Here is a 27,218-nt window from a genome sequence, read left to right as displayed (position 1 = left end):
GATACATATACACAACGGAATACTGCTGCTGTTGTTTGGGTCACGAAGTCATGTCTGACTCTTTTGTGAGCAATGGACAGATTGAACCAGCGTCGCCTGTGGCTCCTGCATTGGCAGGCAGATTCTTTACCACACAGAGCCACCAAGGAAGCTCCCAGTGGAATATTACTCAGGCATAAAAAGGAACAAAATTGGGTCATTTGTAGTTACATGGATGAACCTAGAGTCTGTTATACTGAGTTAAATCAGTCAGGAAAACAAATATTGTATATTAATCTAGAAAATGATACTGGTGAACATATCTGCAGGGCAGGAATAGAGACAGAGACATAGAGAACAGGCTTGTGGACACGGCAGGGAAAGGGGAGGGTGGGACTAATCGAGAGACATATATTCGCTACATACACACATGTGTGAAATAGCTAGTGGGAAGCTGCTGTATAGCACAGGGAACTCAGATCAGTGCTCTGCAATGACCGAGAGGGGTGGGATTGGGGGTGGGGTGGGAGGGAGGTTTAAGATGGAGGAAATATATGTATGCATATAGCTGATTCACTTTGCTGTACAGCAGAAACTAACACAACATTGTAAAGCAAGTATATACTACAATTTAAAACTTTTATTTAAAAAAAATCATTACTAAGACCAATGTCTAGGGCTGTCTATGTTTTCTGCAAAGATTTTCAACGTTTCAGGGCTTATGTTCAAGTCTTTAATCAATTTTGAGTTGACTTTTGGGTATGGTATAAGACAGGAGTTCAGTTTCATTCTCCTACATGGGTAAACATGAAGGGGTAGGGAGGTAGGCAGAGTGGAGCTTTAAACACTGGGGCCATAGATGTGTAGTCTAAACCCTTCACTGCTTAGGGGGAAGCTTAGAGTTGGGAGCTCCTTTCCATTACATGGTGCTCTGCCAGGGGTGGGGTATATATTGAGAGTATGTCTTGGCCTTTCCTACCCAGTTCAGTGTAGGTATTTTCTCAGTCATAGGAGTTATTCAGCTAGTTTCTTGATTTTTCTTAGAGGAAATTATTCCACATGTAGCTGTACACTTGGTGCGTACATAGGAAAAGGGAAATTCCAGCCTCCTTTGTTGCCATCTTGGTCTGGAGTCACTCCAAAGATTTACTATGAATGAACTGGACAAAAACATTCTCTTTCAGATTCTAGATACTAATGATGCTCAGTAAGTGACTTTAGGCAAAAAGTCAGTTGCATTTCTGAGGGCAGAAATGAGCAGGAAAGAGTATTCTATTAATTCTTTAGTGAGGTTCAGTGATGTACTCATCATTAAACAAAAATTAGCAGTTTTCACCTTATTCATTTACTTTAGATTATGCCTACAATGACATCTACTGAACTGCCACAAGAACAGAGGAATCATAACTATGCCAGAGCAATGGTCTATTTAGATTATGATTCATCTTTATCAGTGCAGCAAAAAGATTAGTTTTTCAGAAGATATTGGTTGCCTTCTCTGGTGAAGGCAAACCCTCCAAACCCAGGAGGGTAATATCTGTTCACCTGGCATAGTTACCTGTTAAGGAGCTAGTACCCAAGCCTCTACTTGTATAGTGAACATATGTAAGATCACATACTTAATAACAACTTCCAAATCTATCTCCAGTTCTTATTTCTCTCCTGAACTCCAGGCCTAAGTCACTTCACATGATGTTTCCACAGGTACTTCTAAGTCAACATATTTACCTGAATTAAGCCATAATCTCTCCCCTTTACTCCCATTCCCGGAATCAATCCCCTTCTTGTCAGTTAATAAATGGCAGCCCTTAGATCTACTTGCCCGAGCCAGAAAGGGTACAGACACTTGAGAGTCCTTTCTCTTCCTTACCCTTTTCTTTCCTTCAATAAACAAACCTATTGATTCTCCTTGGTCTAACGCATCTTCATCCTCACAGCTACTTAGTATCAGCTCTCATCATCTCCTACTTGAGAGTATTATAGCAATGTGTTTATTGGTCTCCTCGACCTCCAATGGGCTACCCAACATGATCTTTTGAAAAAACATCTCAGCATGTGTTCAGAATTCTGTAAGCCCAAATCTAAATTCCTTAGCACTTTATAGAAGGCCTTATAAGATCTTTTAGCCTCATCTTCCAGAACTCTCTTTATTCACCTATATATCAGTACAGGTACACACACCTTTTGCTTTTGCAGAACCAAACATTCTAGTTCCTCAAATCTTTCCTTTCTGGGTCCTGTAACTGTTCTTTTAGGTTATGATATACTCCCCTTAGTTTTCAACTGACTTCTTTTGGTATTTTTTCTTTGTCTTTGATTTTCTATCATTTGAAAATGATATGTTTAAGTATAGTTCTCTTGGCATTTATCCTGCTTGATGTTCTCTGAGCTTCCCAGATCTGTGATTTGGTGCCTGACATTAATTTGGGGAAAATTTCAGTCATAATTGTTTCAAATAGTTCTTCTTCTCCTTTTGGTATTCATAATACATGTATGTTACACCTTTTGAAGTTGTCCCATAATCCTCTAATGTTTTATTTTAAGTTTTTTCCAGTCTTTGTTCTCTTTGCTTTTCAGTTTTGATGATTTCTGCCGATATATCTTCAAGCTGGAAGTGCTTTTCTCAGATGTGCTTAGTCTACTAATAAGCTATTCAAAGGCATCCTTCACTTACGTTACAGTGTTTTGGATCTGCAGCATTTCCTTCTGGTTCTTTCGTAGGATTCCTGTATCTCTGTACTTCCATTGCTCATCTGTTCTTGCACGCTGCCTACTTTACCCATTGGAGCCCTTAGGGTAGTGATCATTGTTATTTAGTCCCTAAGTCATGTCCAACTCGCTTGTGACCCCATGGACTGTGGCCCTCCAGGCTCCTCTCTCCATGGAATTTCCCAGGCAAGAATACTAGAGTAGGTTGGCATTTCCTTCTCCAGGGATCTTCCCAGTCCAGGGTTGGAACCCGTGTCTCCTACATTGGCAGGTGGATTCTTTACCACTGAGCTACTAGGGAAGGTCCATATTAATCATAGCTGTTTAAAATTCCCACTCTGATAATCTGAAAATCTCTGCCATGTCTGGTTTTGATGCTTGCTCTGCCTCCTCAAATTGTGTTTTTTCCTTTTAGTGTGTTTTGTAATTTCTTCTTGATAACTAGACATGACATACCCATAAAAGGAACAGCTGTATATAGACCTTAGCAATGTAGTGGTGAGATGCTGGGGAGGGAAGGCATTCTATTGTCCTGGGGTTAGGTCTCAGCCTTTTAGTTAGCCTGTGCCTCTGGACTCTGAACTTCAAAAGTGTTTCTCAGTCTTTCCTCCTTCCTTGAATGGGAAGGGATGGCTAGAGTGGGCTGAAGTTGGGTATTTCTCTTTTTCTAGGTCAGGTGGATTCTGATAATACTCCAGGTGGTTAGGCTTTGGTTAATTAGTTCTTCCTAAAGGCAGGCCTTGTTTAAAAGAAGAGTGCTTTGGTGTATTTCAAAATAGTTCCTTTTCCCCTCCACCTGCCAGAAGCATGAGGGAGGTTTTGTCCGATACTTACTATGAGAACCTAGTCTAGTTCCAAGAGGTAAAACTTCCAAAAGTGTGGGGTTTCCCCTGAGAAGTGGGTTCCCTCAGAGTTTTTAACACTCAGCCTTGTCCTCCCCGAGGCTTCAGAAACTGCAGTTTCAGGTTTTCCTGCCCCTGCACAGGTTTCTGTGGCTCCACTAAACCATGACTCCCTGTGTTTGCCTGTCGCTCCAATCTTGGGGTCAGCGGTTTGCCTTGTGTTTCATACAGATTCAAGAAGAGTTACTGATTTTTTCAGACTGTTCAGCTTTTTTCACTTTCATCTTAAGATGGAGTGGTGACCTCTGAGTTTCTTACACACAGAACCAGAAAACTATTCTAATAATTTCCCACGAATTGGTAAACAAGTTCATTTTTACACTACCTGAATGCATCATGATTTTGTCAATTTCAACTTTATTTCTCTCAGTCTTCATTTCTGTCTGAAGAAGCTCTTAAGTTTTGGGCCACTCAGGACCATTGTCAACCTTCACCTACAACCTATCTATATTCAAATCACAATAAATACTTCACTTCTGATCAGGGAAACCACCCTCCCTTACTTCCTCTGCTACCCCTCCACTTCTCCGTATCCCATCAATACAGGGTATTGTCATTTGTAAAACTGATGATTTGTCCATGCTAGAGCTAACAGTGAATATGCACCTAATAATAGAAAAGAAGAGAGATCTAGACCACCACAAATACCTATCCCTCTTCTTATATGTTCTCTTCAGTATCTATGTGATTACCCTCAAGACCTTACTTTTCCCCAATCCTAGAAATTCCTGAGTGAAAGAGCGCTTAAAAGAGGAGACTCGAGCAGGAATCCAGTGCTCACTCACCTCTGAAAGAGCTCTCTGCAGCACACATAGGTCTCATAGGTTCGGTTGGTGAAACTCGTGTTTAGGAAGGAGACACAGTCAGTTTCTGCTCCCCTGGGGACATAGAGGATTCCTGGATAAAGGAGACAGAGATGCTAAGGGGAAGGTTTTACACATGTTCCTGAAGGCTCTTTATTCTCTGGGTATAAATTGAAAACACTGTACATTTGGAGCCTCTTCCATGCATATGTGAGACAGATGGTTAAATCAGGTATTCTGAGACTAAGCTGGGACACTTACCTGCCACACAGGCACTGATAAGGGATACACAGGCCCCTGTGAAGAGGGCACTGACCACAACCTTGGACAAGTCACTCTTCCGGTGGGGTACCATTGATGCTGCAGACAACAAAACAAAGCAATTCAGTCTCTTCCCTGCCAGGCAACTGCGTATACACATGAGTCCTGATTAGAAGAATGCTGAGTATCAAAACACAGCAGATGAATCGCATTCTTACTGCCAGCCACCAGATGCTTGCCAATGGGGTGCTTAGAAGTATATGTATTCCTAGGTCACTACCTTAGACACTCCCCAGGTCAAGGATGGTGTGTCTGACTCTAACTTCGGTGGTTCTGTGAACATTCCTAAGATGTATCTGAACCAAGAAAAGCTCTGCATTGCTCCAGACAGTGCAAATGCCTTGGGTGTTCACTAGAAATTGGCACGCTGACAGAATTAGACAATTTTGAGCCAGAGAGATGAGACCGGCAACATTCATCTAAGCCTTAGTCATGTGGTGTTCTACCATTAGATGGCAATCTCACAATCAGGTGGTAATCGGGCATCAGAATTAGGAGACAGACAACTGGGTGACAGAAAGGGAAAAGAAACTGAAAGGAAACTGTTTCACCTTTAAATTGTTTGATCAGCCACCAAGTAAATCAACTTTATGATTCTAGCCCAGAACATGAGTGCAATAAAAATACTGAGCTGTATTTTTCTTATTTGTTGTTCTTTAATCGCTCAGTCGTGTCCGACTTTTTGCAACTCCACGGACTGCAGCACGCCAGGCTTCCCTGTTCTTCACCAACTCCCAGAGCTTGCTCATACTGAGTCGGTGATACCATCCAACCATCCTGTCCTCTGTCATCCCCTTCTCCTCCTGCCCTCAACCTTTCCTAGCATCAGGGTCTTTTTCAATGAGTCGGCTCCTCACATCAGGTAGCCAAAGTATTGGCGCTTCAGCTTCAACATCAGTCCTTTCAAATGAATGTTCAGGACTGATTTCCTTTAGGATTGACTGGTTGGATCTCCTTGCAGTCCAAGGGACTCTCAAGAGTCTTCTCCAGCACCACAGTTCAAAAGCATCAATTCTTCGGCACTCAGCTTTCTTTATAGTCCAACTCTCACATCCATACTTGACTACTGGAAAAACCATAGATTTGACTAGAAGAACCTTTGTCGGCAAAGCAAGGCCTCTGCTTTTTAATACACTGTCTAGGTTTGTCATAGCTTTTCTTCCAAGGGACAAGTATCTTTTAATCTCATGGCTTCAGTCACCATCTGTAGTGATTTTGGAACCCAGGGATCTTCCAAACTCTTGGAATCCACCAGTTCTCTTTGCCCCGCCTTCAAGGACAGCTCCACTTTCTTCATATTATTTCCTCCAACCATCGCCAGTTAGCAATATTCTTAGCAATCTAAATGTAATCTGTGTATGCTTAAAATACTCATTCCTCCTACACCTGGTGACTTGTAGCTTTAATTCCAACACTTCACAGCACTTGCTCTTTCTACCTTATATGTCTCTGTTTTTATTTGTTCTGATTCCTTGCACAAGGCCTATTTCTATGAAGTCAACTGGTGAGCAGCATAATTGCAGAAAGTACCTTCATTACTGAACAAAAAAACAAAATACTTTTACTTATTTATGTACTATGTCCATTTAATGGCAAAATAAAAATAATACCATTATAGTGTTCCTCATAGGAAAAAGAAAAATAACATTGGTTTCTTGGGCCTCCAACAGGGAGGAAAAAAGATAACAGAAGTTGAGATTCTAAACCCAGCCTTGGCTCCACACATAGCCAGGTAGCATGATTACCTGAACTCCAAATTAACTGCCAATGGAGAGGACCATTTCACATCAGCTTCTCTATCTGGGCTCAACTTGTACTGAAGCACCAGGGCTGCCTACTATAGATGCTGGGACCTGGCTGGCATATTGGGTAGGTGGGAAAAAGAATTAACTTACTCAAGCCTCCCAGTGTGATTCCTATGGAACTAAGATTGGCAAATCCACAGAGTGAAAACGTTGTAATGATTTCAGCTCTCACCTAGGGAAAACAAAAATAAATAAACTCAGTCCCATGTGTGCAGTTGTATAATCATGATAGAAGTTCCAGAGTACTTAGAACCCCCAATCTTGTCCATACCACTCTAAGGAATGTGGAAAGGATGCTCAGAAAATAACCACTCCCTGAGTTATTACAAGGATAATGACATGAAAACCACCCTGGTTTCTTGCCCAGTGTTCTTGTCAAAGTCTTCGGAGCCTATGAAATCTATGAGAGAAGCTGGGTCAGTGTGGAGTGGGGTGGGGAGGAGGGGAAATGACCTCAGGGCAGCTCAGGCACAGAAGCTAAGCACACTGTTACTCTCTTGCTTTGGGTCAGACTCTGCTTTGACTCTGTCTCTTCCTAGGGTCAGGCCTGGGACCCTGGAGAGGGATCTGTGTGTGTGAGACAAACTTTTGGGTAATACTTTGTATCTGTCCACAGACTGTTTATGCTTTTCCAGACTGGCACTTACAGAAATCCACTGCTTCTTGCCTTCGATCCACTCCTCCACTCCAGAGAGACGCTTGTTTTTGTACTGAGACAGTTGCTGATAGGCCACAAACTCATTCGTGAAGAATTTCATCCCCACCATCTCAGCCACCATTGGACAGTCTGCCCACTCGACACCCATCATGAAAACCATGGGCCTTAAGACATAGGAGCAGATGACCTGGATGAGAGAAAGATATCTCACATCAGGAGCCCAGGACTTCTCTGGAACCTTGACTCAATCCCCTAGCCCCTTCTCCCTGCCATGCTCCCTTAGCTCACTGTGGGTCAGAAGACATGTGCAATTCAAGGACTTCTTAAATACACCCTAGAAGGACTGCCCAGGTAAATGGAATCCATTACCTGAAAAGTGAGTCCCTGTATGTTTACCATTTCCCCTAGCCAGGAGAGGGCAGCATTGATGAAGGCCAACACGGCCAAAAAGGCAATCAGGTTGGCTGCTACGTTAGTAGCAAGGCCTACGGCATCTGTGGCTCCATTGCTGGCAGCTTCCAGGACATTCTTCTCCTTCCTGTGGTTATTGGGCATAAGGGAAGAACATGGTGTCTAGAGTAATCTCAGCCCCTCAGAAAAGAGATGTCCCAGTGCCCCAGGAGTGCAGGAGTGCACAGGAGAGTGCAAGAACAGCTTAAGAGGTGATGGGGGTTCCTAGTGACCCTTTCTGTGGAAATTACTAATTTTCACAGTATCAAATTCAATCACCATGAAAATGTACTGACACAAAGAACAGAGGATAATGGCATGCAGAAGGCAGAGGAAATGGCAGAGTTAAACAAAAGAAACAAACCAACATGATTAGCTAGAGGCAAAGGTAGACACAAGGAGATATGGAATCATGTTATTCCCTCTCCGGGAGACTTGGAGCCTGAACCACAGCACCACTCTTGATTCTGCATGTGACTTCATCCTCTCCCAAATTATATGCTTCATTGAACTCACCCACGGGGCAATTTTACCCCCTCCTTATTCTTGAACTTGGACTCTTCCACTTCCGGATATACCAGCTTTGACAAAGCAAGAGCAGAAGGGGCAGCCATCACGGAGGCAGAAATCAAGGATGATGCATCAATCTGTAAGGCCAGATTTAGGAGTCAGCATCTACAGAACCCAGACTTGGGCTCACCCAGGAGTGATCAAACAGACTACGCTTACCCCAAAGGATATGAAGGCTCCCAACACAGTGCCTGAAATGGTGGCAAACCCTCCAGTCATCACTGCGTGGATTTCAGAGAGCGTCATGTCTGCAAGGTATGGACGGATAAGCAGAGGTGCCTCCGTCTAAAAACAAGATGGAGAGAGTCAGAGTCAAGAGGGGTGCAGTTTCCCACCCCAGAGTGCCCATCCTAGCCCTGGGCGCATATCCCTCCAGTGTGGGTGCCCTTCAAACTCTGAGCTCTGCTTTTAGGCTCTCCTAATGTCTAGCTCATTCCCTGTAGCACCTAATTATATCCTGGCTGGCATTGTTCTATGTGTTTTCATATGTATTTGTCTCATCTACTTAAAAATTAGAATTCTATAGATGAGAAATGGTATATTTCTTCTGTAGGTTCTCAGTCTAAAACTGTATACTTAATGGATGACCTTATGGAGTACAGTGTACTTACTAATAACTATTAACTGCTTAAAAATTATTCATTAAATGAACTGCTACATGAATGAAGCCCAACGTTGATGAAACAATCAAAAGAAATAACATTTGTGAAAATGATATGAAATTATGAAGGCCCAACGATGCAAACTATATCTAGTATTGTAAAATAGGTAATATTAACTATTTAAAGAATGACAACCATGTGCCTAGTGTTATAGGAGATGACAGGGGCATTTTATGAACAAGGCAAAGTTCCTACTCTTAGGCCTTCATAGACTAGCAGAGGAAATCAAATTGATCATGGAGAATTTCAGCAAAATGTTGCATGCTATGCTAGAAATATATGGAAGTACTCTGAGACCATTTCAAATACAGGTAATCAGCCTAGGACTTTAGGAGAGAAAGACTTCAGTACTAATTTCTTGTCAGTTTGACAGGCCATTGTCCCTAGTGTTAAGTTGATCAGTCAGTAGCAAATACTGAGCACCTACTCCATAGAGACAAATGTATCAAAAAAGTATTACGGGGAAGAGCTTTGGTGTTGGCCCTGACCAAGGCTCCTTAGAGACCTTGGAAAACAAAGGTCACTGGAAGAAACCAGAATATGGAGGAGACACCTTTCATAGTCCCTGAAGGGGGATGATTTAGACCAGGACATTTCCCTAAATCCCTGTGTAAGAAGTTAGATCTGTGGTTAAGTATGTCCCCATTACACGCATCACATAAGTATTATTAGAGATGAAGGGTGAAAGCAATGAGTTGCATTTCCTTTGAGCTTCTTAATTTTGTTTCATCAGAATGAGTGGCTCCCCAGTCTTCATTTATCTGACTTTTCAAAAGGAAAGCATACATTTCTCAGCCCATTGTCTGCCATACTTTCTATTCCCCAGAGAAAAAATCAAAAGTCCTCAGGATGCTTACCATACCCACAAAGATGTTTCCTGCCACAGCCAGGGTCTCTGTGGCAGTGGTGCCCATGGTGATTTGCAAAAACCAAGCAATCTAAAGGGATGCAAACACCCAAAACATCAACATTAGCAGAAATTTCAGAGTGTATCCAGCAAAACCCCTCCTCCATTAACATTGGTAATGAAATTAAGGCCAAGAGAAGAAGAGTGACAAGACCGAGACCACAAAGCAAGTTACAAACAGATCCTGGACCAGAACTCAGGGCTCTTTGCTTCCAGAAAAAATAAATTAAGCTCAGTATGAAATGGTAGCTCAGCCCATTTTTTTTCTCCCTGCTGTGCCCCTCAGCCTGCCCAGCACCTGGTCCTGACCATCTGATATCAGGCACGCTTGAAAGAGTGTGATTTTCACATTGGTTCTAACGCTCAAGATATGAAATGCTACTGCTGCTACTGCTGCTAAGTCACTTCAGTCGTGTCCGACTCTGTGCGACCCCATAGACGGCAGTCCACCAGGCTCCGCCGTCCCTGGGATTCTCCAGGCAAGAACACTGGAGTGGGTAAGTATCATCTTCATGCCTCTTGACAGATCACACGATAAAAGCCCACCTCCTGGCTGCAGAGCAGAATGACTCACCTTCTGAACAACCCACTGCACAAGGCCCAGGTAGTAAAGGATGGACATCACACATCCAAAGAAAAGGATGATGGGTAAGGCCTGTAATGAGAATGATGGGGCAGGCAGTGAGATCCTACAATGAACATGCCATAAGCAAACTGTGTTTCAGGCATGTACACAGGGATGATAACTTCCATTCATCCCAAGTGCAGCTGATACAGTATAGATACTCAGTGGATATTTAAACACAAGCTAGTTTAGGAATAAATTTTAAGTGTATTGGAAATCTATTATGCCATCAATACTAAGCCACAAGAAGATGTTTTCTGAACCTTCCTCTCCCACCCCTATTTCATTCCAATTTCAGCAAGGCACTGAACAAAGGGCAAGAGATTGACGCTGCTTCCTATATGGATGGGATCAAATCCTCTTCTTAGGGTCATTGGTATACAAACTGTCTGATTTCTTGGAGATACGTCTTCATCATCTGTTTTATCCCTCTTCCCACCCCCCACCCACCACCACTGACCCTCTTTCTTGCTCATGAAACAGACATGACCTGAAAGGCGAAGACATCTTTGACCAGAACATCCCCAAAAACAAAACTGGAGCCAGCCACTGTATAGCTGAGGAAAATCTAAAAGAAAAAGGAGAGAGAGATAACAAGAGTGAAGTCACGAAAGACACAAGGAAGATAAGATCAGCCTCATGTATGACTAGGACCTACTGCTGCTACTGAAGTTGGCCTCCCTTTAACAGCATGGGAACCAGGCTATGTCCCTGTGAGTTACTCAGTGAAGGACAGAGGACTCAGCAGTTCAGTTCTCTTCATTCCTATGCTTAGCTGTACCCCCGTGTACTCTCTCCTTTCCTACCAGATCTCATTAACAAGACACAGTGTGATCTCATGTTTTCCCCCAATCTCCTTTCTCTAGAGTTTGCAAAGAGCAGTGCCCTCACATTCGATTTCTCATACCTGAACCTGTTCTCCCAGCCACTGAAATGCATTAAATCCAGGATCCGTTCTGATGACCAAGATCCCAAAGACGAACTGAAGACCTAGGCCCCAAAGCACTGCCCTCCAGGACACCTGGGACCAAAAAGAACAGTATTCCAATGTGAGTTCTAAATCAGACTTGTTAATTACCTGGCTGGTGTTTTAAACATGGGTATATGTACTCTGGAACCAATCTAGGATGTTAACAGTAAATCTGGGGTAAGATGGGTGTAGAGAGAATGTGGTACAGGGCAGTGATATACAAAGAGCCACATACATATATATGTTTTTTAAATTTACACCTACAGGTTAGATCTCACACAGTCAGACACACACACATATACATATAAAAGTATCATAAACCAATACTTTAATATTACTATGTGCAGTACTAGTTGATTCTCTACTGTATTCTATTTTCTTTCTTTCCTTCTTTATTTTTTGTTTTGTTTTGTTTTGTCTCTAACACCGGCCTGCATCCACACAATTGATATCAAGACTCAGTTTGAAAATAAGTGGTCCAGGGCCTCTTAGAACCTTAACCTTAACTTAAGAGCAAAATTATCAAAGGAGAAAATTCCAAAGATTGTTAAGAACTTAGTTCTGTGCCTTTGTAATCAATACTTGGCACATGTGCTTTGTAATTAATAACACATGGTCCTTGGCTAGGTATTACTATGCCCACCCCTGCATAACCCAAACTCACTGCACTATGGTGTTTGGAGCAGGCAAAGAGGATGATGATGAACATGCAGATTCCCGCAAAGGAGATCAGCTGCTCTGGCCTTTGGGCTGTGTCCAGAGCCAGCCATAGGATAAGGCCAATCAAGGAGACTCCTGCCAACACCCTGGAGAGGGAATTTCAGGATAATGCTGTCAACTCAGTGAATGAATAAGAAATAATCAACTTAACCTCTAAAAAACAGAAATTCATCAAATGGATAAATTCATCAAAAGGATAAACACAATAGGTTAGACACAGAGACATGGCTTATGATCATTCATCTGGTGGTTTCCCAGTTACCACCTCTCCCCTCCCCTCAACTCTTTTACTCACAGATGGAAGGTCAAAGAGTCCAATCTGAGGACACAAATCTCATGACTTCCTCAATCTATCATATCAGTAACAAAAAGACTTATTCTTCAAGATTGCTCTAATGCAAAACCAAAATATTTTCAAAAGAAGAAGGAAAAGTCTCCTATGGATCTCCACCCAGTTTCCAACCACTTGAAGGGGCAGAATAAAGGCTAAGGCTAAGCCACAAATCAACGACTTATGGCCTTATGGTCCATTGATGTACCAAACATGCACAGTCAGTACACAAACTAGTCTCCTTAAGTCTGACTGTTGGAGTCATTTCAGTTCAAGGAGTAAGAATTAGAGGGCAAATCACATGTGAAAAGAAAAGAAAACCAAAACACACACACACTGTCCATTGAGATGCTGCGGGAACAACAATGACAACAGGATAGAGGACAGGTCAGGGTTGAATACTGGGGCTGTTCTCTCTGTGAACTCAAAGTGAGTTAAATCTGGCTTCCAGAATCCATCCTGCTAGTGAAGAAAGTACTTCAGCTCTATCTCTTCAGTGTCAAATAAATGCATAATCCAAAATTTAGGCTGTAGTCTGCGGTGTTTCTCCAAATGATCACTGTTGCAAACATTCTGAACAGCTATTTTCTGTGCATCCATTGGACAAAAGGCAGAAAAGAGGAAGATACAGGGAGTCTGAAAGTCATTCTCTCACCTCAGGTCTGTGATCAAAGGACACGTGCATACCATAGTTAGTTAGATGAGCTGTGGCTGCTGTAGCATTTGGTTCAGTATACACTAACAGTGCTAAACTCTAGGGAATTATAAGACACCTGTGGGTGCAGGAAGTCTGGAGGACTAGAGGGGGAAAAGAGCACAAAAAGTATCCAGAAATTAAAGGAGAAACACATGAGCACCAAATCAATTTGACAGTTTAATGCAGCTTTGCCTTGGTTACTTCTGTGAAGAGGAATAAGGTTTTTCTCATTTCCAACACCAGCCCTGACAATAAACAGACTAAAACCCTTTCCTGAAATGTAACCCCTCCTGACCTGCAAGCAATATTAAGATAGGAGATTTTAAGAAACTGGACTAAGTTCAGTGCTCAGAGGCCCACTGCTATTTGCTTTCTGAGCCTTGGTTTTGTAAAGTATAGGAGAACTTTTCTCAGACAGCTCAGAAACCAGGAAAGAAGGAAAAGGGTAATGGATTGGGGTTTAAAGGGGTAAAAGGGTAATGGATTGTGGGATCTGGGTCCCACAAGTTGTGGGACCAGAGATATTGAGATTATCTTACCATTTCATCCAAAACTTCAGGCGGGAGTTTTCAAGGGGCTTGAGACATCTCGTCAATTTTTCACCAAAGAGCCTTTTCAGAAAGCGGTGAACCAGGACCAAAAGCACCAAACAGGTGAGGACGAACAAGGCCAGTGCTCTATGGAAATCCAAGATGCAAGCTGCCAGGAAGTAGGCAGCGTAAGCTAAAAAGAGAAAGTACAAAGTAAGGATCAGCAAGGCAGAGACCCTAGGAACCAATGAAGACTGAGTCATGAATGTCTGGGTGAGGCACGAAAAGCCCTCCAGCAACCTCACCACCAGCCCTGTCAGACTGAGCTGCACTTCCCAACGCCAGGGTAGATGGCTAGCTGTTTTCTTGGGGGATTTGGAGTAACCAACTTAGTTTGAATGCTGCATATTTTAATTTGTCCCTGATGAAATCTCATTCCTATTTTATCTGGTATCCTCTTTCTATTCCTTGGTATGGGCTTCGTCAGCACCTACTTTTATACACTTAAAAAAATCATCTTTTCTCAAAACTTTATAACCCCAGTCATTTTAACCCTTCCTCTTGAGCAGAGGCATGGAAGCAGGCTATTGCTAGGAAGTACAGCCATGAAAGTCCTCATTTTATGGCTCCCTGACTCACTCCAAAATATAATTTTTATTTTCACCATCCCAGCTGCCTCTAATATTGACGTCAAAGCCCCATACATCATTGACAGCATATTTTAAACAGAGGTTTCCTATGTGTTTTGTTTGTTTATTTGGTTGGCAGGGTTTTTTTTGCTGTGTCTCATGGCTTGCAGGATCTTAGTTCCCACACCAGAGATCAAACCTGGGGCCCCAACAGTAAAAGTGCTGGGTCCTAACCCCTGGACTGCCAATGAATTCCCAAAAGGTTTGCTATGCTTTAGAAACATTTTATATCATTGGTCTTACTGGCAAACCAGCAAATAAGTAACATATACTACAGGATTTTTTCATAAACTACAAGAACCACACCCTTCATCTACTCAAGACACTGCAATAGAGACAAGCCTAGATTCTTAGAAATATTTAAGTCTATTGAATAGTACAGTTTGAAAAATAGCTTATTCACAGATTTTACATATTCCTAGAAGTATAACTCTATACATTACAGTTCACTACAAGTAGTTAAGAGCTATACATCGTATAGCCTTTTAGATCAACTTATGAATAAATAGCTTCTTTCCATCTAGGAGTAGTCTTGACAGAAGGTCATATTTCTGAAATGACTGTGTCTCTCACTTCCACGGGTTCTCAATACCTTACCCAAACACAGCAGGCTCAGCAGGATCTTCTTGAACAAGCCAGCATGTGTTTTACAGAAACTTCTTGCCCTGGTGAAAGGCTGTAGGGTCCTCCTGATGAGAAACCAAAAGTTAAGATAACAAAATTTACTACATCCTGTTTGCATCAATTCCCAGAATTTAGATGGTCCAGCCTGAGGAAGAATTTTCTCTTAAGAAATTCATCCAGGGGAAGTTAGGCAGTGTCCCAGCAATGCCAAAAAGGCTGGGTCAACCTTGCCAATGGGCAGCAGCTCAGGACATTCCTACCAGCCTGGACTAACAATATCCCTGATATCGTTAGTCGAGGGGGAGGAACAGGAAGACACTCTTGGACCTTTCTGTTCTCTGGAGACAAGGGACTGCTCAGCTTCCAGATTCAGAAATGGGCCCATCATTCTGAGAGAAAATAAAAACCACACAAATCCATAGCCCTGAACAGTCAATCAGACATGAACTGACGGACCAGAAGGAAAACACTACCATCCCCAAGAATCCCACCCCCAAGAATCCCTGGCTGAGAGGACCTGAGAGGGGACATCTGGCAAGTAGGTCTTCTCAAGTTTAATTTAACAAACCTTTATATAGTGTTTTCTATATGCTGGACTCTTTCTAAGAAGTTTAAAAGTAGTAACTCATTGACTCCTAATAAGAACTCTCGAAGTGGTTACTATTATCATTCCCATTTTACAGATGTGGAAACTGGAAAGCAGAGAAGTACCTTTCCCAAGGTTGTGGAGGTTGTAAGGAGCATAGACAGAACATAAACTCAGGCAATGCGGCTTCAGAATCTGAGCTCTTAACCTAAGCCCCAGGCTCACCTGTCTCTGCCATTCCTAAATGTCCTCAGCACACTGGAATCATATGAGCATAAAGCGCTAATTTCCAAATTCTCAGAAGATCCAAAGAAGATGAGTCCAGCAAGAAGGTCTCAATTGGCCATCATGCTGAGACAGAACAGCTTAGCCAGGGCTGGGACCAACCACTAACTCCAAATGCCTTGAGGACTTGGCTCACAAACTTCTATGTTCTATGGCTGCCTCTCCTATCTAACACACTCCTCTCTCTTTCTTCTTTTTTCTTCTTTCGTCAAGGAGTCCAACACTATGTTAGTTGAGTAGAGTGAATATTATCAGATATAGGTAAAGGAGAAAATATTCCTTATCACCTCCTGACTTAATCAGTCCAAGAGGATACCTTGCCATCACCGTATGACCACATTCAATCATTTCCTAAGAACTACCAGAAATCAGTGAACAATACTCATTTCTGGAAAACCCATGAAAAATCTAATTCGAGAACATCAATTTAGAGCTGAACTTCTGTTTTTAAAAATAAGGATTGAAAAAAAATCATAAGGGACATTTCAAAGAAAAAGAGAAAATAAGATCTCAGTCTTTTTTAAACCAACTGAGAAGCAGTGGATAGAAGTATGTGCACAGGTATTCATGGTCCTGGCATCTTGCTTGGCCCACGATCTTGCTAACGTGGCCAAGCTCTTTATATAATGGTTCAGTTTGAGAGTTAGTAACTGTGTTATATCCAGAAGCTGAATTGAGAAAAATAATCTGTCTGATAGATGGTGACACTTGATACTCTGTCCATAACTTGCTGTGATGTCGGTACCCACTGATAAATTCTTCAGGTGTGTGTATGGAAGGCTTTCCAGACATGGACTAATAATAACCTTCTCATTCACATGCTTACTGCCTGCAGCCTCAGGTGACAGCGTGAGAAAAAGTAGGGTAAGGATGTTAGGTAGTGCTAGCTCAACACTGCATTAGTGGGCACCATAGGTCAGGGCTAGCAGCAAAAGTGTTCATGCATTTTTCTCAGTGACCCTTTCTACAAGATGTGGAAACTCCCCTTCAAAAAATTCATCTGACTGTTGACAGAGAGGCGCTGGGCATATCCTTGCTTGCTCGAGCTTGAAGTAAGAACCAGAAGGAAGGAAATGGGTCACCCAGTATGAAATGATGGTCTGAGTAAAGAGCAAGGGTTCAGGTAGAAGTGACCGGAATCTCTTCAAGGAGGCCAAAGTTTCGATTTGATAATAGCGAAAAAGAAAGAGTTCAAGAAGGCAGAGTAGAAGGATACGCACTCATCTTCTTTGAGAACACCAAAATTGTGTGAACAACCACTGACAGGAGGACACTGGAACTCACCAAAAACCAGATACCCCATTTGATGACAGCATAAGAAGAACTGTACTGGGTACCACTTTGCCAGATTCAAAGTTGTGCATACAACTGGTTTAAAATTGGATGCGCAAGACTGCTGGATAGTGTTGCAGAGGAGTTCAAGAACAGTTACCAAAAGTGCCCAAGGGAGAATGGTGACTGAGAACAAAAAGGCTATTAACAAACCAAAGTGGAAAGCCAAATAGGAGTTACCAGCAAAGGCAAGAGAAAGGTCTCTCAGATGGAGGTCAGCAAAGCTACAATGGAGGCAGAGACTCTGTGCGCCTGGGGATGACCAGTGCTGAGAACCATCAGCCTGGGTAGAGTGAGAAGGGAACTTAAATCAGAACACAGATGGGCTTCACTGCTCAGTTGTGATGGACGTGTTGCCTTGGAAAAGAACTCTCTTTCCACACAGGACCCAAATCTTTACTTGACGCACAATAAAAAGTCAGATTTCTTCACACTAAGAATAGAAATTCAATGCCAACAGTCCAGAAAAACAAGAGGGACCTAGTTAGTGGCATTTTCAACCAGCTATTCTACCTAGCCTTAATTTCTTCCTTCCAGAGGTCTTATCCCTCCAATTTAGAGGTAGCAGGGGTTCTGAAAAGCAGGGAGTCTTCCCAGTAAGGCTCCCTCTCATTAGAGAGAGTCATGACTCTCTCCCCAGTGGCCTTTGTGGGCCAGCCCCTTAGTTCCATTGTTAGAAAAACTTTCTCCAGGTTTCTATCATACGATTAATGCCCATCATAGAGACCTTGTGCTATACAAGCTGTCCCTATTTACACCTTCTTTTAATGATTTCAGTAGGAATTTGAGGACAAAGGAGCTCTGGTTCATTCAGCGGTTGAATTCATGCTCAGGTTCTAATGAGAAAAACAAAAGAAACCTGGAGGGGTCGGGGGAGGAGTTCCCAGGAAGGACGGGCTGCCTAAAGTTCTCCACGCAGGACCTACATTGACACGCAACTTAGTCCGCCCAAGATGTCCTTCCATACCTCCCTCCCAGTAACTTGTGCAGTTCACACCCACCCATTTATCTTGCCATTCCCACCCATCCCTGTCAGGCTTACCACCATCCTCCCAGGAAGTCAGAACAGTCACTCTGATAGGGCAGCCAGAAGAAACAACAGGCTTAGTAGGAGCAGATGGGCAGCTAGGAAGAAAAGCGAAAAGCGGAAATGATCAAGGAGGAGGCAAGGCTGACGACATTCAGTGACGTGCAAAATCAGGTCGCACGGCAAATAAGATGGCAGTAAACAGGTGACTGGTTCTGTTCGAAAAAGCCATTTACGGGAGAATGACTAGATGAAAACAGAATTGGAAGGGACTGAGTGAGTGTGAGCATATATGGACTACTTAAAAAAATAATAATAATAACTGCCTCCGAAGGAAAGAAAAACCAGATACTATTTAGTAAGCCCTTTTTACCAGGTACTGTAAGAATCTGTCAATCACCCACCCCCCAAAACCACAAGGCTAATGTTATGCTCATAAGCGAGGAAACAGCCTGCTAGCAGAGTTAGAATTTAAAACCCACCTCTTTCCATTACCCCATGTGACTTCTAATTAGACATGTAAGACTGGAATACCGGAGGGAGGGACCATTCCAGAATTCCAAAGTTATAATTGCTAGGAGAGTAGAGGAGAAGGAGCAGGCAACCATGCCAGTGAATGTCAAACAAGCTTTCACAAGGAGAGGACAGATGAACTGATCCGAAGGTAAAAGGGAAGGGGCTTGCCAAGGGGAGATGTTGCAAGGAGTCAGAAGAAAAGGTTGGGGTACTTCAAGAGGAGGAAAAGTATCCTTGAGTGAGCCTAGCATTTTGAAAGAACAGTATGATTTACTATTGCTGAGAAGCAGGGAGCATGTGGACGGATGGTGGGAAGAAAGCTTGTAAAGAAAACAGAAGCCAGGTCATTTAGATTTTGTCTTGTACAAAGGAGAGACCCACTGAAGAACTTAAGCAAGGTAATAACATAGGCAGGCTTCCTCTTTGTCACAGTGGTAAAGAATCCACCTGGAATGCAGGAGAGGCAGGAGATGCAGGTTCGATCCTCTGGGTCGGGAAGATCCCTTGGAGTAGGAAATGGCAACCCACTTCAGTATTCTTGCCTGGGAAATCCCATGGACACAAGAGCCTGGCGGGTTCCAGTCCATGGGGTCGTAAAGTATCAGACACAACTGAGCATACACAGCAGAATAACAGCAGATATACATTTTCTAAACCGAAGCAAAAAGGCAAATTAGTTGTCTGAGAAGGCCTTACAAATGGCTGAGAAAAGAAGAGAAGTGAAAGGCAAAGGGAAAAAAAGGAAAGACAAACCCATTTGAATGCAGAGTTCCAAAGAAGAACAAGGAGACGTAAGAAAGCCTTCCTTACTGATCAATGCAAAGAAATAGAGGAAAACAATAGAATGGGAAGGACTAGTGATCTCTTCAAGAAAATTAAGAGATATCAAGGGACATTTTTCATGCAAAGATGGGCACAATAAAGGACAGAAATGGTATGGACCTAACAGAAGCAGAAGATATTAAAAGAGGGCTCAAGAATACATAGAAGAACTATACAGAAAAGATCTTCATGACCCAGATAATCACGATGGTGTGATCACTCACCTAGAGCCAGACATCCTGGAATGCAAAGTCAGGTGGGCCTTAGGAAGCATCACTACCCAACAAAGCTCATGGAGGTGATGGAATTCCAGCTGAGCTATTTCAAATACTAAAAGATGATGCTGTGAAAGTGATGCAGTCAATATGCCAGCAAATTTAGAAAACTCAGCAGTGGCCACAGGACTGGGGAAGGTCAGTTTTCATTCCGATCCCAAAGAAAGGCAATGCCAAAGAATATTCAAACTACCAAACAATTGCACTCATCTCACATGCTAGCAAAGTAATGCTCAAAATTCTCTAAGTGAGGCTTCAACAGTACATGAACCAAGAACTTCCAGATGTACAAGCTGGATTTACAAAAGGCAGAAGAACCAGAGATAAAATTGCCAACATCCTTTGGATCATCAAAAAAGCAAGAGAGTTTCAGAAAAACATCTACTTCTGCTTTATTGACTGTGCCAAAGCCTTAGACTGTGTGGATCACAACAAACTGTGGAATATTCTTAAAGAGATGGGAATACCAGACCACCTGACCTGCCTCCTGAGAAATCTGTATGCAGGTCAAGAAGATACGGAACAACAGACTGGTTCCAAATAGGGAAAGGAGTACATCAAGGCTGTATATTGTCATCCTGCTTTTTAAATTTATATGCAGAGTACATCATTGGAGAAAGAAATGGCAACCCACTCCACTGTTCTTGCCTGGAGAATCCCAGGGACGGGGGAGCCTGGTGGGCTGCCGTCTATGGGGTTGCATAGAGTCGGACACGACTGAAGCGACTTAGCAGAGTACATCATACGAAATGCCAGCCTGGATGAAGCACAAGCTGGAATCAAGATTGTCAGAACAAATATCAATAACCTCAGATATGCAGATGACACCATCCTTATGGCAGAAAGCGAGGAGGAACTGAGAAGCCTCTTGATGAAAGTGAAAGAGGAGAGTGAAAAAGCTGGCTTAAAACTGAACATTCAGAAAACTAAGATCATGGCAATTGGTCCCATCACTTTATGGCAGATAGATGGGGAAACAATGAACACAGTGACAGACTTTATTTTGAGAGGCTCCAAAATCACTGCAGATAGTGACTGCAGGCATGAAATTAAAAGACGCTTGCTCCTTGGAAGAAAAGCTATGACCAACCTGCTGCTGCTGCTAAGTTGCTTCAGTCGTGTCCAACTCCGTGCGACCCCAGAGACGGCAGCCCACCAGGTTCCCCCGTCCCTGGGATTCTCCAGGCAAGAACACTGGAGTGGGTTGCCATTTCCTTCTCCAGTTCATGAAAGTGAAAAGTAAAAGTGAAGTTGCTCGGTCGTGTCCAACTCCTAGCGACCCCATGGACTGCAGCCTACCGGCTCCTCCATCCATGGGATTTACCAGGCAAGAGTACTGGAATGGGTTACCATTGCCTTCTCCGATAACCAACCTAGACAGCATATTAAAAAGCAGAGATGTTACTCTGCTGACAAAGGTCCATCTAGTCAAAGCCATGGTTTTTTCAATAGTCATGTATGGATGTGAGAGTTGGACTATAAGGAAAGTTGAGCACTGAAGAATTGAATCTTTTGAACTGTGGTGTTGGAGAAGACTCTCAAAAGTCTCTTGGACTGCAAGGAGATCCAAACAGTCCATCCTAAAGGAAATCAGTCCTGAATATTCATTGGAAGAACTGATGCTGAAGCTGAAACTCCAACACGTTGGCTACCTGATGCGAAGAACTGACTTGTTTGAAACGACCCTGATGCTGGGAAAGATTAAAAGTGGGAAGCAGAAGGGGACGACAGAGGATGAGATGGTTGGATGGCATCACCCACTTGATGGACATGAGCTTGAATAAGCTCCAGGAGTCGGTGATGGATAGGGAAGCCCGGGGTGCTGCCATCCATGGGGTTGCAGAGAGTTGGACATGACTGAGTTACTGAACTGAGCTGAGACAGATCACTCTGGAGGCAGTGGGATGGGTGACAGGCTGGGGCCGGTAAGGAAGTAACTGAGGGTGCAGGGGAGGTGTGTGCACAGGAGGTGAGTGCGCAGTTGTTTGAGAAAGAGGATCAACATCAAGTGGAGAAAAACTGGGATGACGAATGAGGTTCCCGTGGGGAGTGACTCAGGCAGGACACTAACACGCACCCAGAGAGAGGAGATAGGAGGAGGAACAGACCCGAGGAGGAAATGTGAGTTTATCTATCTTTGTATGCCTAAAGCCCAGGCAGGGCCTGACTTAGTAGAAAAATGTCACACCTATGCCGAGAGGAATTTCATTTTAATGTTAAATATGAAGTATACACACCACACCTAGATGAAGATATTTGGTAAGTGGTTAGATATATAGGTCAGAAGCTTAGAACAAAGATGCAGACATCAGATGTGGCTTTATGTATCCAGACATTAAGTGTAGGAATGAGAAGAAAAGACAAAAACAGGCTCTGCAAAACAACAGACAAGAAGAAACATCCAGAGTGGCAGGAGAATGAGGAGGGTATAGTGCCATTAAAATCAGTAAGTGGGGACTTCCTTGGTGGTCCAGTGGTTAAGAATTTGCCCTGCAATGCTGGGGATAAGAGTTCCATCCCTGATCAGGGAACTAAGATTCCCCATGCCATGGAGGCATGAACACTGCAATGAAAGATCCTGTCTGCCATAACTAAGACCCAACACAGCTAAGTAAATAAATATATTTTTAAAAAATCAATAAATGAGTTTCCAGAAAGAAAGGATCAGAAGGGTCATGCTGCACAGATGACCAGTGAAAATGTGTATGCACTGGACTTGGTAAGTAAGTTTTCACTGCTCACTTAAATAAGAGAATTTCAGCTGAGCAGTGATGGTGAAAACTAGATTGCACTGGGCTGCACTGAACGGAGAGGTGAGAAAATGGAAACAGCAAGGAAATCCCACGTTTCCAAGAAACTTGGCCATGAAGGAAAATGATATCACAAGTTTGAGGTAAGGTTGATTTTGGGTTTTGTTTGTTTTATTATAAGAGGAAAGAAATTTGAGTACACTTATAGATTGGGGGAGGGTCTAATGGGGAAGGAGTAATTGAAGAAGTAGAAAACAGGGCCCTTAGAAGGGGATAGAGAAGGATGGATAAGGAGATTAAGAAGATGGGTAAGGGGCTTCCCTGGTGGTCCAGTGGTTAAGAATCCCCCTTCCAATGCAGGGCACTTGGGTTCCACCCCTGCTGAGAAAACTAAAAAGCTACTGAGTCCACATACTCTAGAGTCCATTTTCTGCAACAAGAAAAGCCCATGCACTACAGTGAGAAGTCCCTGCCCACGTGCTGCAACAAAGAGCCTAAGCAGTCAAAATAAAAAACGAAGAAAGGTAAAGAGGTTAGCTTCAGACTCAGGGAGAGTAAGCTTTCTGATAAAAGAGGGGAAAAGATAGGGATTCATGCAGGTGCAGGTATATTTAAGTTAGAACATACAGGAAGATAACAATGTTTAAACAAAAATAATAATATTATAGTATGCAGGACTGATGCTGAAGCTGAAGCTCCAATACTTTGGCCACTGGATGCAAAGAGCCAACTCATTGGAAAAGACTCTGATGCTAGGAAAGATAGAAGGTAGCAGGAGAAGGGGATGACAAAGGTTGAAATGGTTGGATAGCATCACTGATTTGATGGACATGAGCTTGAGCAGGCTCCGGGAGATGGTGAAGGACAGGGAAAGGACGGGGAAGCCTGGCGTGCTGCAGTCCATGGAGTTGCAAAGAGTTGGACACAACTGAGTGACCGAACAAAATGTAATTTATAGTGTATGGAAGCAAAATGTATAAAGAAACAATGGTAATATAAAGGCTGGAAAGGGACAAACAGAAGTAAACTATTATAAAGTTCTTATACTATACATGATGAGGTATAATATCCCTTGAAGGTAGACTTGATAAGTTGACCAAACCAACCACTAATATAGCAAAACAAAGAGTTATACCTAATAAGCCAACAAAGGAGATAAAATGGAAACACTGAAAAATATTCAGGGAGTTCCCTGGTGATCCAGGGGTTAGGACTCCATGCTTTCACTGGTGAGTGCCCAGGTTCAATTCCTGGTTGATTATAGAAAGCTTACTGTCAACTCATAAAAATGTGATACATAAAATAAGTGGAAAAACAAAAATACAAAGTAGTAATGTCCACACTGATGTATATCAACTGATATATATCCATTTGAATATAGAAGTGAAATTCTGGAGAAAAGAAATTTTTAAAATGAAGCTTGCTTTCTCTATGAAGTCACTGAGTTAACTCCCAAAAATAAAGAGAATAAAGAAAACATATATCCATATATTCCCTTTAGAAACTATCCAATATCCTCTTCTAAGCTTCTCAATGTATGGCTTCTGTGTTTTTTTTTTTAATAAATACAGGCTCTTTTCCACACTAGGGAATATGGCTTCCATCTAACCTATTTTACCCCAACAACTTCTATGGACTTTACTTCTGCGACTACAACCATGACCAAATTCAAAGACTGTTCCTACTCCTTCCTTGACTATTACACAGAACACTGTAGATTAACTGTACCTTCATCATTGACACTTTTTTCTCTTTTGACGTCAGAGATTGTATTTTTAAAATTTTATTATCTCTCTTGGTAGTTCCTTCTGTTTTTTTTTAAATTTCTGATTTCTCTTTTTCTTCATCCCCAAATCTGAGTATTTCAGAAGAGCTATTTTTAAAAAGTTCTATGTGGGAATTCCCTGCAGGTCCAGTGGTTAGGACTCAGCACTTTCCCTGCTGAGGTCCTGGGTTCAATCCCTGGTCATGGAACTAAGATCCTCCAAGCTGTGTGGTGCAGCCCAAAATAAATAAATAATTAAAAAATTATAAGCCTCAATTTTCTAACTGAAAAAGGGGATGAAAATTAGTATCCACCTGTTGTGAAAATTAAATGAATTAATTACCTAAAGCATTCTGTACAATAGTAAATACTCAACAATTGTTGGTTGTGGTTATTCTCATTGTTGTTATTTTTGTTGCCAGTCCAACCAGTGCTGATACTACTGAACTCATTACTTATGGCCCAGGTATATTTAATAATTAATTACATAAAAATAGATAGGTACACATGGTAATGGCAGATGGCTATGAATCTTATTTCCACAATAAGATCACAAGCTCTTGAGAACAGGGCAAGCCTGACCTCTTCTAAATCCACTGACCACACTAGCCAACCCTAGCCCCCAACTGAATCAATGCTAGAACACCTGTACCTCAGTTGTGTGGGAGGTTCTAATCCACCCCTAAGGCTGTGTCCTCGTTCTTCAGTCCTCTTGCTTCTCTCCGGACTTATCCCTTCTTCCTGTAAGCAGACGTAGAATTGAGGTCAGTCATAAGGCCCTGTCAGGGGTGACAGGGATTGCGAGCAGCCAAATACCCTATGTGAGGCCATGTGTCAGTCCACAGAGACGTGCAGAAACTAAACTTGTGAATTACCGTGAGTTCCAGCCCTGGGTTCTCTATGCCAGTCTCCACAGTGGTCAGAGCAAAGGCCTCTTTTCCATTTGTTTTCTCCATCTCCTGTTCTCCTGAAAGACAGATTCAGAGCCAAGAGTGGAAGATTAGTTGTTCTGTAATGTGAGACTGGATAGAACTTTTAGGGCCAGTTATCCACAGGAAAAACAAAACAAAAAATAAGTAGAGATTTAGCTGACTCCTTTAAGGACTGAGAATCGAGAAGATTGGAAGCATAATTCTAAAATAATGAACAATGAAATATAGACTTCTACTTTCTATTGTCAATAGCTAAGGAAGGGGAAATAACATAGAAGAGAAATGAAATGCAGAGGAATTAACATGAATCAATGGCTCACAAAGGGCTCCAGGACCTGGACTAAAAAGGACCGTCTTCAGTTCCCTTGAGGAAGAGCGAGAGGGCAACTACTCCTGTTAGCCTCCAGGAGGCCCCACTGAGCTGTACTAAGAAGAAAACAAGGAGGCAGAGGGCTGGGAAGACCATGCCCACAACACATTACTGAGAAAACCAAGATGAACAGACTTTCAAGTTTCTGACCATAATGCAGCATGACAGTCATTTCTGGAGTATCTAAGAGAGTTCTTCATGAGAGAAAAGAAACCTACACATGGAATAATCAGGATGAGTGTTAATTATCCCTAATAAAGAAAGCTTCAAAACAAAATGAGAGAATAAAGAAATAAAGCAGGACTTCCCTGGTGGTCTCCTGGTTGAGAAACTGCCAGCTAATGCAGGGGATGCAGGTTTGATCCCTGATTTGGGAAGATTCTACTTGTTGCAGAGCAGCTAAGTTCGTGTGACACAAGAACTGATCCCTTGCTCTAGAGCCTGAGAGCTACAACTACTGAAGCCCTTGGGCCTAGAGCCTGTGCTCCAAGAGAAGCCACTGCAGCAAGAAGCCCACGCACTTCAACGAAGAGTAGCCCCTGCGGGCCACAGCTAGAGAAAGCCTATTTAGAGCAGTGAAGATCCTGCGCAGTCAAAAAAAAAAAAAGGTACAAGCTCATTTACTGGAATCATCCATTTAAGAAAAAGAAACAAAAGACGCACTCGAGCTCACTATAAGCAACCTTTATCTAAACATTCAAAGTCATAATACAGGTTCATCTGAGACATTTTTTTTACTTTGTAGAAATTTTCGTTCCCTATGGAATTGTGTTTTGTTTTTGTTTTACTGTGATCCTTTCAACCATTTAAATATAATTTCATTAAGCATCATAAATGGATAACTTTTGTTTTATAAATCAGGGCCTTCCTGCATAGATATAGACCTACTTGAACTTGGTCTCAGTAGGCTCAATTAAAAAATCTGGCAAATCAGGCTCCTGCCCTCCCCCAAGATGATTACTTACTCCAGTTTGTAGACTTCTTCTGGTGCCTCAGAGAGGACAGAAAGAACTCAGTTCCATGCCACCCTGACTCTGAAGTCAGGGCTGGGAATGAGGGAGGGTGATTTCCTGATTGGCTCATTTTGCCCTTGGGCCCTCCTTTGCTGTGCTTGCCCTTGCCTGTAGAGAAGGAGTGCAACTCTCAAGTTAAATATTTATATGCTTTAAAGACTGTTTTGCAGGGTCAGGTCTAAGAATTCTGCAGGAATTCCTAACAGGCACTTCAGTAAAAGCACTGCCCAGTATTGAACTAGGCACAGGGGAGAAAAATAAGTAGAAGACAAGTAAGAGAAAGATCTCTGCTCTCAGAAAATGGATCATCACTTGGTACTGGAAAGACAGTTCCTAGAAAACAACAGAACACAGGACTGCACAAGATTTGATTCCAAATGACTGCTAGGAAGTCTTTTGCTGCGTGGCTCTGGGTGATGAGGACACAAAGATGAATGGGATACTGACTCTACTGTGAAGGAATTACAAATCAGTGAGCAAAGACATGTGTCAAAAAAGGCTTTACACAGCTGGTTCCATTGGTCCTGAGCTGGGAAAGTCTTGAAAGGTAAGCAGAGAATCACTGACAGAGAACAGGAAAGATATACTACAAG

General features: G+C 42.5%; 1 protein-coding gene across 1 annotated transcript in view; it reads right to left on the bottom strand.

The window, feature by feature from the left end:
- The window catches only part of SLC28A2 (solute carrier family 28 member 2), a 31,067-nt gene extending 4,439 nt beyond the window's left edge, over nt 1–26,628 (bottom strand). The window contains exons 1-17 of the mRNA XM_018054150.1: nt 26,578–26,628; nt 25,186–25,277; nt 24,963–25,051; nt 14,926–15,017; nt 13,649–13,832; nt 12,026–12,167; nt 11,299–11,412; nt 10,882–10,959; nt 10,341–10,421; nt 9,717–9,797; nt 8,357–8,482; nt 8,144–8,274; nt 7,547–7,715; nt 7,167–7,364; nt 6,610–6,691; nt 4,655–4,753; nt 4,376–4,487 (exon numbers count right to left, since the gene is read on the bottom strand). Coding sequence (XP_017909639.1) covers nt 4,376–4,487; nt 4,655–4,753; nt 6,610–6,691; nt 7,167–7,364; nt 7,547–7,715; nt 8,144–8,274; nt 8,357–8,482; nt 9,717–9,797; nt 10,341–10,421; nt 10,882–10,959; nt 11,299–11,412; nt 12,026–12,167; nt 13,649–13,832; nt 14,926–15,017; nt 24,963–25,051; nt 25,186–25,266 — 1,859 coding nt within the window. The 5' untranslated portion in view covers nt 25,267–25,277; nt 26,578–26,628. The remainder of the gene's footprint in view (nt 1–4,375; nt 4,488–4,654; nt 4,754–6,609; nt 6,692–7,166; nt 7,365–7,546; nt 7,716–8,143; nt 8,275–8,356; nt 8,483–9,716; nt 9,798–10,340; nt 10,422–10,881; nt 10,960–11,298; nt 11,413–12,025; nt 12,168–13,648; nt 13,833–14,925; nt 15,018–24,962; nt 25,052–25,185; nt 25,278–26,577) is intronic.

Source organism: Capra hircus, chromosome 10 (genome assembly GCF_001704415.2).
Source record: "Capra hircus breed San Clemente chromosome 10, ASM170441v1, whole genome shotgun sequence".
Taxonomy (NCBI): Eukaryota; Metazoa; Chordata; class Mammalia; order Artiodactyla; family Bovidae; genus Capra; species Capra hircus.
The sequence above is the reverse complement of the archived record's forward strand: the minus strand, read 5'-3'. Positions and strand labels throughout refer to the sequence as shown.